The sequence below is a fragment of the Orcinus orca genome, chromosome 15, assembly GCF_937001465.1.
Source record: "Orcinus orca chromosome 15, mOrcOrc1.1, whole genome shotgun sequence".
NCBI classification, from domain to species: Eukaryota; Metazoa; Chordata; class Mammalia; order Artiodactyla; family Delphinidae; genus Orcinus; species Orcinus orca.
In genome coordinates, this window is record NC_064573.1 from 13359549 (window position 1) to 13371825 (window position 12277).

At 33.4% G+C, this 12277-nt stretch overlaps 1 protein-coding gene across 5 annotated transcripts in view; it reads left to right on the forward strand.

Annotated features, from left to right (window-relative positions):
- PIGN (phosphatidylinositol glycan anchor biosynthesis class N) overlaps positions 1-12277 on the forward strand; it is a 112937-nt gene that overhangs the window by 66501 nt on the left and 34159 nt on the right. For all 5 annotated transcript variants that reach the window (XM_033424984.2, XM_033424985.2, XM_033424986.2 and 2 more), the window contains 3 exons: positions 479-587; positions 6555-6657; positions 10488-10590. In XM_033424984.2, coding sequence (XP_033280875.1) covers positions 479-587; positions 6555-6657; positions 10488-10590 — 315 coding nt within the window. The remainder of the gene's footprint in view (positions 1-478; positions 588-6554; positions 6658-10487; positions 10591-12277) is intronic.

Genomic DNA, 12277 nt, shown 5'->3' on the forward strand with positions numbered 1-12277 from the left:
TTTGTCTATATTCCCTAAAGAATATTGTACTCCTTGTATTCCCAGTACCAGTGAAAACTCAGGCCACAGATATGTATTGAATGAATAAATAGATATGACTGTTAGTGAGGGCCAGAGGTGGAAGACACTCAGCCATATATGCCAAGCTATATACATTTCACTCTCTGCACTTCCATGATTTAAGAAAACTTCAAGATTAATAACAAATATTTCTAAGTAAAAACAGTGTGATAATGTATGCCAAAATACTCCTGAAAGTGTAAAACACCTCATTCATGCTTGTGAAGGAGGGCTTTTGCTTAGTACAAGAATTCTGACTATTGGTCTTAGCCACAAGAAGGTAAGCTGGTCCAATTTCAATAACATTTTGGCCAGATTCCAGTTGTTCAAGCACTTTTCTAAGTATTCTTTCTAATATATAAATTAGTCACTCACCACCTTCTCTTTTATTTACGTCTTCTGTGTTTGTTGTTTTCAGATGCTAAGCACGGTGCTTTCCATTTGTGTTGTGTATGGCACTCATAATAGTCTACTCAAGAAACAAGGACTGCCTCTTATTAATCAGGTTGTTAGCTGGATAATATTAGGTAAGAGGTCAATCAAATCAAATGAGATAACTTTCCATCAAGTTACATCTTAAAATTATCCACTTACATCTGTATCATTGCTGTTGAAACAAATAATTTTGTTATGGGAAAATAATAATAACAAGCTATTATTTCTGTCTCTTGTTGGAAGTTGACAAAGAAAATTAGAACTTTTGTGAGCATTCATGTGTTATTAAGAATTACTTGATAGAATATTTATGACTTGATAATGAAGCTGTATATTTATTCGCACCTGATAAAAAGTGCTTCCAGAAGAGAAGAGGGTTTTGTGAAGAGATTCCTTTGCTGAAATTTCATAAATTCATATGAAATGAATTCATAATTCATAAATTCATAAATTATCAGTTCTTACACAGGGACTAGGAAGCAGTTCAATTTTATCTGTATTTCCCTTGCTGAAAATAACATTGATTAGTCACCTCCCAACACATTACACATTTTATAAAGCTGATTATACATTTTTTTTTTTTTTTTGGTATGCGGGCCTCTCACTGTTGTGGCTTCTCCCGTTGCGGAGCACAGGCTCCGGACGCACAGGCTCAGCGGCCATGGCTCACGGGCCCAGCCGCTCCACAGCATGTGGGATCTTCCCGGACCGGGGCACGAACCCGCGTCCCCTGCATTGGCAGGCTGACTCTCAACCACTGCGCCACCAGGGAAGCCCCTGATTATACATTTTAAAACGTATTCCTCTATAGTTCTTTTAAGAATGTGCGTGTGGAGCAAGCATGTCATTTAAGGACTTAGCCTTTTCCTTCCAACTGGAAAACAGGAGCAAACTTTAAGTCCATGTTTTTCATTAAAAAAAGGAAAAAATGGACTTCCCTGGTGGCGCAGTGGTTGAGAATCTGCCTGCCAATGCAGGGGACACGGGTTCGAGCCCTGGTCTGGGAAGATCCCACATGCCACGGAGCAACTAGGCCTGTGAGCCACAACTACTGAGCCTGTGCGTCTGGAGCTTGTGCTCCACAACAAGAGAGGCCACGACAGTGAGAGGCCCGCGCACTGCGATGAAGAGTGGCCCCCGCTTGCCACAACTAGAGAAAGCCTTCACACAGAAACGAAGACCCAACACAGCCAAAATTAAATAGATAAATTAATTAATTGATTAATTTAAAAGAAAAAAGAAGTAAAGCAAACCAAGTAAAATTCACTTAAAAAAAGTTTGTAATGCCTATGAATGATATGATGTGCAATTTAACATTTATTTATTTATAAATGATTTTTGTTCATTATTAAAAAAAGATCTTTGGATGGAACTTTATCTTAAAAAGACGATTAAGGGATAGGAGTATTTGTCCTTGGATTGCTCTTAAAATCCAAGCAGAGGCTTAAAAATACAACAGGAAACAGACATGTATCTCCTAAAGTTTTGATTTGCTCATTTTCTAAACACCTTGGTCATTGTATAAGTGGAAGTTACTCTTGGACAATAACTGTTCTTGTATATATAACTTTATTTTCACTGTGTAAACTTCATTTCATTATGGGCATTATGTAGGCCTTCCCTTTTAAATTATCTTGATTACTAAAGTTACTATTTACATTCATTCTGCATGACAATAGCAGAGACTGCTCTTTCATTTAAAAAATAAATGTGTTTAGTTTGTACTATGTTCTGGCAATATTCTGTTCTCTGAGAATAATAAATATGGAATAAGTCCCTGCCCTCCTGGAGCTTATATTCTGCAGGGCTGGGTGGTGGGGCTAGTAATCTAGCGGGGTATCTATATGTAATTGTCTCTCATATGACATGTTAGTTCTCAAATCCACAGAAAAATCGAAAATTATGAATGGCAACGATGACATTAAAGGGAAGTCTTTTTATTTTCCTGCATAACTCCAAAAATATGTGGTGTATATAACACACACCAGCATATAAACAATATATCACCTAGGGATAAACCACATGACAGAGAAGCAAAGAAAACAGAATTTGTGTTCATATTATTATATCTCATTTTTAAACATCTAAAACGTCTAAAAAGGTGAAAAAAAGAGAAATTTCCCAGAATTACAGAAAGTCATCCTCTACTTCATGTTCTTGTCCATCTGTGATTATGAGTATGTATGTATAAAATTTTTTAAACATCATATTCAATATTTTTATCTATTCTACCATCCTTATATTAATTTTTCAGTTGACTTAATAATATCCTTTATGGTATTTTCCCTTTGTTTGTCTTTTATGACATTGACATTTTTGAAGAATATAGCCAATTAACTCTGGGAAAACTTACATTTTACCCATGAGTTACGCTGAGACATTCTAACCAAGAACAAGGGATGTTCTTTCACTTGTTCAAGTCTACCTCTGTGCCTTTAAAAGCAGTCTTCATAGTTTTCTTCATATAGGCTGGGAATATTTCTTGTTAAATATATTCCTAAGTATTTTATCTTTTTTGTTGCTATTATAAATGAGCTTTTCTCATTCATTGTATCTTCTAATTTTTTTTTTGAGTATAAGATGCTATTGATTTTTGCATGTTAATTTTATATCCTACTTCTTTACTGAATTTTCCTTTCTTGAGTTAGGTTTATCATTGACTCTCTAGGTAGAATTTTCCAAGTATACTATCATGTAATTTACAAATACAGATATGTATTTCCCCCTTCCTGTTCTTATTCCTCTCTTTTCTTTCATTTACTCGCATTGGCTAATACCTACAGAACAATATTAAATAGTAGAGATAGTGAACCTCCTTGATTTTTTTCCTGATCTTAGTGGGAGTGTCTCTGGAGTCCCCCCATTTAAGACAAATGCTGGCTTTAGGACTGAGGTATATATATTTATCATGTTAAAGAAAGTACATGCTCTCCTGTTTTATTTAGGGTTTTTATTAAGAATGGATGTTGAATTTTGTCAAAGACATTTTCAACATCTATGGAGATAATAATATGTTTTTTTTTCCCTAGACCTGTTAATATAGTGAATAATACTAATAGATTTCCAGTATTGAGCCATTCTTGCATTTCTGATATAAACTCCTAAGACACATTTGATTATAATGTATTATTTTCTCAATGTAGCGTTGGAGTTCATTTGCTACTATTTTTCCATCAGTATTCATAAATGATATTGTTCTTTAATTTTCTTTGGTGTTCTAAATTTATCAGGCTTAGTTATCAATGTTATATTTGCTACATAAAAAGAATTGTTTCTCTTTAATTTCTATACTCTGAAACAATTTATGTAGCACTGGGACTATCTGTTCTGTAAAGTCCTGAAAGAATTCCCCTGTGAAACTATCTGAATTTAGTCCTTTTTTGTTGGGTAGTCCCCTGATAACTTTGTATTTCTCTATGAAATTGGTCTGTTTAAGCTTTTTATCTCTACTGCAGTTAGTTTGGAAAGCTATATTTGCTTAAGGAATTTTCTGTTTCTTCTAGATTTTCAAATTTATTCATATAGAGGGATACAAAGTAATCTCTTATGATTTTTAAAAATTCCTTCTGTATCATTAGTCATTTCCCTCATAATTTATTTTGTATATTTGCACTTTCTTCCTTTTCTTTGATTAACTTAGCTAGTGGTTTGTCCTTTTTGTTTATTTTCTCAAAGAACATGGATTTTGATTTACTAATTTGATCTACTGTTCTTCTGTTCAATACCTCATTAATTTTTGCTTTATCTTTAATTTCTAGTTTTATTACATTGTGTCTGAGAGTATTTTTTGTACTATTTTTACCTTATAGGGCCTACTGATATTTTCCTTGTGCACTAGTGTATATGATTAACCTTAGCATCCCATAGGTTTTAGTATGTTGTGTTTCCATTTTCATTTGTTGAAATATCTTTTTATTTCCCTTTTAATTTCTTTTTTGATCCATTAGTTGTTCAGGAGTATGTTGTTTAATTTCCACATATTTGTAGATTTTTCAGCTTTCTCTTGTTGTGATTTCTAGTTTTATACCATTATAGTCAGTAAAGATACTTGAAATGATTTCAGTCTTATTAAATTTGCTAAGACTTGTTTTGTGATCTATTATATGATCTATCCTGGAGAATGTTCCATGCACAGAATGTGTTCTGCTGCTACTAGTTGGAATGTTATATAAATTTTTGTTAGATCCATTTGGTCTAATGTATGGTTCAAGTCTAATGTTTCCTTGTTGATTTTCTCTCTGGATGATCTATCCCTTTCTGAAAGTGGAATATTGAAGTCTCCTATTATTATTGTATTCTTGTCTATTTCTCCCTTCAGATCTATTAGTATTTGCTTAATATATTTAGGGGCTCTGATGTTGGGTGCATATATATTTACAGTTGTTATATCTACCTGATCAGTTGACCCCTTTATCATTATGTAATGACCTTATTTGTCTGTTGTTACCATTTTTTGGCTGAAAGTCTATTTTGTTTGATATAGCTATAGCTACCCTTCACTTTCTTTTGGTTTCTACTTATATAGAATATCTTTTCCATTCCTTCACTTTGAGCCTATGTGTGTCCTTAAATCTGAAGTGAGTCTCTTATAGGCTGGACATATATTTTAAACAAGACTTTTCCTCCTTGGGATTAGGAAAGCATCGGTACTAGAGGATGCCTACCATATGGTGCAAGGCATGAAATAGTTGACTCATAGGTAGGTCAGCAGTATCTCCAGAGGTATCTTCCAGGCACTAATTCACTATAGTCTAGCTCCAGTAAACATTTTTTGCTAATGTGCTGGGATCCCTAAATGGGTTATATGTTATGCAACTGGTTCTAACTTATGTCACTCAGGATGGGGACTCTTATTTCCCTTTTAGCATCTTATCAATCCTTTACACAAAAGTCAAACAAATACAGAAAATACAGGTTGGTAAAACAGGTCTCATTTGAACTGGCTTTTTAAATAAATATTAAAATACTATTTCTTTCTGTTAAAATATATACCAGATGATGATAACGTTACTGGAACTACACATCTGAAAAAAAATCAGAAGCAATTCCTTTAAGATTACTGTAAATATAACTTACATAATCTTAAATCTTGCAGTGACTCAACTTTGAATGAGATTGTCTTTACATTTAACTTATTAGTAGGTGTTGACCAGTAGTAATAATAGCACTTAGCAGTTATTAAGCACTTACTCTATCTCAGGCACTATGCTCAAGGAGCATTTTATAGGTGAAATTGTATTTAAACCTCACAACAACTTTATTCATTTCTACTTAACAGATGGAAATACTGCTTAGACAGATTAACAAACTTGCTTCATGGTTAAAGAGTTATAAGTAATTCAGCAAGGATGCCCTCCCAAATTATCTGTCTTCATACTTTAGAGCATTTCATTCCACGCATATTGCCATCCTAGCCAGAAGGATTAGGAAATTATGCACATTTTCTTTCCAAAATAAAGATTGGGGAGTTTATGTTTTGCTACCCCCCAATTTATTTGCTCTTCTCCCACTGAAGTAGTTGCTTTCTAATATTGAGAAGAAAGATTACTTCACTTATTTGGATTACTCTTATTACAACTGTCGTGTGTGGTGAAGTCCTTGTCTCCTGTCTCTAATTTTCTAACTGGCACACTACAACTCTCAATGCATACTTTGCAGTGGGAAAACTTGGAGGAGGGAGTGTTTAGGAAAAATCAATTTCTGGGGAGTAAGTTGTCTTTGAACTAAATGTTTAATTAGGAGAAAAGTTGCTGAATCTTGAGTAATTTTTTTATTATTTACATTAGAAAATGACAAATTATTTAAGAGTTATTACACTGAGCAAGGCTGAATATAAATTGGGAAAATCTGAAAAAAATTTTGGTTAAAATGGTGAAATGTAATTTTAATTAAAAATGTGAAGTTTCAAATTTCTTACAAAAATGAGTAGGGCAAATGTGGCTTCATTTTAAATATCACAAATAATAAATGCTATAAATGATAATAGAGTATTCAGTGCTTTAAACTCAACATACCCTGTGTCGCTTGTACTAACACTACCCACATGTGTTTTATTGCAGCCTCTTCCTTCGTCATGCCTCTACTGAGTCCTCTGATTCTCTTTGATCGGCTGTTTAGCATTCTTGTTTCCTCAATGTCGACCTACCTACTTCTAAGCACAGGGTATAAACTGTTTTTAAATTTTAATTTTTAGTAGCAAGTTTTAAATGACATATTGACATTTCTCTGAGTATTTAACCTCTGGAAATGAAAAATACGTGAATCTTGAGGAATAAATTATTTTTCCTCTGTAAAAACTGTATGTGACTTGATCTGTAATCTTCAGTTTTCTTTTTCTTATCATTTTCACAGTATTGCCTGTAGTCTTTGTGTTTCTGTTTATTTCCTGAAGTTGCTTAAATATTGCTTACCTACAGTGTTAGAGAGTTCTGATAGATTGTGGAGGAATTTTAAGTCTCAAACAATGACTTATAAGAATTTTAGTCTTTGTTGCATTCCTTTCATGCACTTTAAATTATGTTTTGATTTGTTCATTCTTCTTTGAGTATAATATTTTATTTTTACTCCTACATATGTCATAGTCCAGATATTCCTTTTGATTCAGAAACCTTTTAGAATATTTTCCCAAAAGGTAAACTGTTAAAAAGTTAAACATTTTCATTGAAGATTAGAATTTTCTTGTAAAACAAAACCAAAAAAGAACAGCTTGATTTGGGTTGGATTCTGAAGCATTCTCTAGAAATCAGTGAGAACGATGACATACTCTCCCATCTACTTTGAAGAAAAGAGTTCTTCACTTGCTTTTGAATTTTATTTCATCTTTACTTAAATCTTCATGAGGGTGAGAAATATGCACTTTATAATAAACACTGAATAGAGCAGACAAATCGAATAACCACCACTTAGACAGTTTAAAAATTTGGTCCAAATATAGGATCTTTATCCCAATTAGAATAAACCTAGGGATTTACATTGTGCACATTTAAGCACATTTAAGTTAAGAAATCTAAAAAGTGAAAAATCACGCCTAAAATCAGAATAATAAGTATGACCTTATTAACGAATGTATTAAGAAATATATTACCCAACATCAGAAAGTATATTTACCTTTGCAAAAGAAATTAGACAGAGGTAGCCTGAAAAAGCAGTCTAATAATTTCAGTTAGTACATTTTTCAGTGTCAAATCAGTTTTGCAAAACATAGTCCACCTGTTATCATTCCACGTCACTATTTTTGGATGACCTGGAGGGTTCTCCATGTAAATAAGTGAATAGTCAGAATTATAGGATATTTAAAAGAAATGCAGTTTCATTATTTTACAAAAGTACAATAATAGCAATCCTACTTCTAACAATGCACCCTTGATTAAATGAATAAAGAAGATTTATTTTTAGTCAGCATTTAATTATTTTTATGCAGATGGAAGCTATTATAATACTTGAAAATAGTTCTCTTTAGTTGGTTATAAACATTTTCCTCCAAAATTTTGATTATATTATCCCTTTGCTTAACAAAGTATAATACAACCTAAATGTCTTTTCAGCCCTGTTCAATTTGCACAGAGACCAAACTAGCAGATCCTAATTTAGAAAGGTTTTTTTATGTACACTCTGAGCCCATGATGACATTTTATTGGTATTTCAGTTTATTAATTCAGATATACAGACTTTATATGAGATATTGGTTCTCTAAAGAAATAAAGTCCCATAAGAAGATTGTCTTTATCAGATTTATTCATCTACATTTTACAAAAATTTTATTTTATAGTTTTTGAAAAGAAGTAAATCTGTAGCACTATTTGTAGAACTATGGAATTTATGTTTTTACATATTAGGAAAGAATAATTTCATATATAAGTGCAAATATTTTAAAAATCATGGGGTTTTTTCTTTGTTTTTTGCTCAGAGAGTACACTTTCTTGATTCAATTAGCCAAGTTTTTTTCACATTTCTAGTGTCCTGAACGCTAGACAGACATACAGTTAGAACAATTAGTGTACCCCAGGTGTATAATAGAGTTGTAAGCTGCTATAAAATATGTACTCTGTTTTACAATGTTAGGCAATTACAAAATGCAACAATTAAGTTATCGTAATTTAAGTTGTGAATTATGTGATATAAAGAATGACTAGAGACAGGGTTTGGGTAAGGGAGCTGAACTGGTGCCATCAAGGACTCATGTGGAAATTGAACTAAATTTTCAAGAATGGCTAGGATACAGGCATTCTAATTCTTTCTTTTTCAATTTTTTTTAATCATTGTAAACATAGTATAATCACATTTTGAAGAGTAGGAATAAGGAAGAAAAATCATCTATTAACCCTACCCCTCCTATTGATGTTCTGACATATTTCCTTCCAGTCTTAGCTCTGTATTTATCTTTTTAACACAGTATTAATCATAGTCCATGTACTATTTTATATCTTTATTTTCTACTTTGCTGTATCTTATTTTTAATGTTTTTAAATTTTTATTTTATTTTTGTTTATTTATGGTTGTGTTGGGTCTTTGCTGCTGCATGCGGACTTTCTCTAGTTGTATTGAACGGGGACTACTCTTCGTTGCGGTGCTCGGGCTTCTCATTGCGGTGGCTTTTCTTGTTGCAGACAGGCTCTAGGGGCATGGGCTTCAGTAGTTGTGGCATGCAGGCTTAGCTGCTCCCTGCATGTGGGATCTTCCCGAACCAGGGATCGAACCCGTGTCCCCTGCATTGGCAGGCAGATTCTTAACCAATGCGTCACCAGGGAAGTCCCTCTACTTTATTTTAGAAGCATTTTCCTAGTTGGCTTATAGGCTTCCTAACCATCATTTTTTTTTTTTTTTTTTTTTTTTTTGCGGTACATGGGCCTCCCACTGTTGTGGCCTCTCCCGTTGCCAAGCACAGGCTCCGGACGCACAGGCTCAGCGGCCATGGCTCACGGGCCCAGCTGCCCCGCGGCATGTGGGATCTTCCCGGACCGGGGCACGAACCCGTGTCCCCTGCTTCGGCAGGTGGACTCTCAACCACTGTGCCACCAGGGAAGCCCCGAAACACTTATCTTAAACTAGAGCAGAAAAGGGTTAGGAAAAGCATCTGTCACTGCATTCTCTCATGAACGTTTCTCCTTTGTCCACATTTTAATGTCCACATTGTACGCCAGCCTAAAGATGTACCATACATTATTTAACTAAACTCCCCTGTGGATATTAAGCTGTTTTCTTGTTTTTCTCTTCTGTAAACAATATTGTAACAAACATCTTCAGATGGGAATCATAGTGTATATGTCTGATTATTTTCTCAGGGTGAATTCCTAGAAGTGACATTATTAGATTATACTATATGAATATTTTTTAGATTCTTGATGCATAGTATTAGATTGCCTTCCAGGAAGTGTTTATTCCTAAGTAGAGAGTATGAGAGTTCCTTTTTCATTATACTCTTGTTGACATTTTTTTAATATGGGTAAATATTATGTGACTATGGCATCTGTTTTATAATTTCTGTATCAGTTATCAATATGGTCAGACATTTTTATGGATTTATTGGCTCTTTTTTTGCTTTTTGAGAGGTTTATATTCCCGTATTGCACCCAGTTTTTTAAAAATTTGGGATGTTTGTCTTGCTCTTCTTCTCTGTATATTAATCATTTTAACTCAGGAATTGTCTTTTTACCTTTGTCTTATGCTTTCTTTCTTTTTTGTATATTTCTGTCATTTACCTCATGAATGAATTTTAAATATCTCTACTATTTTAAACATGTAATGATCTCAAGATCTGATAAATTTCAAAAGGTGGTGTTAGAGTTGATATTTAAATGTTACTTTCCTTTCCTATTTTCTTCTTCTGGAAAGCCTAAAAAATTTAAATTTTGTGATGTTGTAACTTAGAAGTATTATCAAGATTGTTTTAATTTTGAGAAAGACCTATTAGTATTATAAATTTGCATTTTTATTTGTTTAATTTTTTTTCTTTTCTACCCTCCCACTTCCACCTCACACCCCCCACCCCTTAGGTATGAAGCTCTCTTCCCATTAGTGTTGTCATGTTTGATGTTTGTCTGGATACACATGGAACAAGAAACCCTGCCACAATCTGTTGTTTTCTGTAAACAGAAGGTAGCTTGTCAAAATCATTCTTGCATTTATTTAAGAATATTAGAATATTCTCTATCCTATAAGGAGGTTGCAATGTTATTTCATCAAAAATTCTACTTAAAAATTTACAGTACTTAAGGCATTAATAATTAAGTTAATAATTAAGTCAAACAGTTTGTAAGGAAATTTTCACTTACAACAACAGAAAAGCATGATTTTATTGTTTCATAGGCATTATATGGGTTGGGCTTTTCTTAGAGATTATTTGAGAATCTCTGATGCAAAAAAACATTAATATAGGTGAAAGAATACTGGAGAAAGAATGTTCTTTATCTTGCTTGCCTTTGTTTTCACATCTAATTTTTCTTTCCTTCAGTTTATTTTCGTTGGAATAATATTTATGTTGTCACACTTCAGCTTATGAATTTGATCATAAAGTGACATTTGTGTTCCAGTGTTATTTTTCTTTCTAGTCATTCTAATCCAAAATGCTTATTCTGTCACCTTAGTGATCATGGCCTCAGTCCAAATCTTAGACTGTTTATTCAACATAATATACTTTGAATTGGCTAAAAGCCAACCAGATATTAAGGACACCTTTATCATGCTGAGCTAGAGAGCTAATTGATGTCTCTTGCCTTTATTTCAGAACTGAAGATAATTATAAGAAATTGGTGATAAAATATTTACAATTTTACTGAGGTCAGATAAAAGAAATATTGCAGGAAAATACCTTCATAATTGATCCATTGATTCATCCTTAACTGGTTCTAGTTGAGTTCACAAAGAGTACTTGATGTTTTAGAATAAACAATTTCAATAAAGAAGAAACTTTATTGAAGTATATTGAGTAATTACTGGTTTCTAACTTTCAGTCCTGGAATATTAAAACAATACATGAAAAGAAGTTTTGATCAGATTCAAGTAAATGGTCAGACTGTCCTTAGTATTAAATATTCAAAATTTTAATAATTAAATATTATTAAATTAAAAATGAGGTTTATTGTGTTATTTTTTAAATTCTTTTTTTTTTTTTTTTGTGGTACATGGGCCTCTCACTGTTGTGGCCTCTCCCGTGGGCCTCTCACTGTTGTGGCCTCTCCCGTTGCGGAGCACAGGCTCCGGATGCGCAGCCTCAACGGCCATGGCTCACGGGCCCAGCCGCTCCGCGGCATGTGGGATCTTCCCAGACCGGGGCACGAACCCGTGTCCCCTGCATCGGCAGGCGGACCCTCAACCACTGCGCCACCAGGGAAGCCCTAAATTCTATATTTTAACTGAAAGGAGATATGTCTTTTTCTAGAAAAGAGGATTAAAGCATCCCAAGAACTTAACAGAAAATTACATGGGAAGTGGGAGATAGGGAAATTCTCCCTTTAAACTTATCCATGAGTTTTTCTTTTGTGGAAAAAGGGGGATTAAGCAAGAGTGCATCCATCATGTTGGAATTGAGAGGTTTTTATTTTACCAGGACAGAAATATATTGTTTTTTTATAGAGAGAAAATAATTTCTCTGGAAATGAGTTAACAGAAGAACAAAAAAACAGAAAAATATTTAATTTATCATGCTTTTTAATATCATACCATACTTGAGTTTGAGAAGATCGGGACACTGAGAAATCAGATGTCAGAAAAGGGAAAAATTATATAGGGATTTAAAAGTGAAGCATTTATACAGGATAATAAAAAGCCCAATTCTCACTTTTAT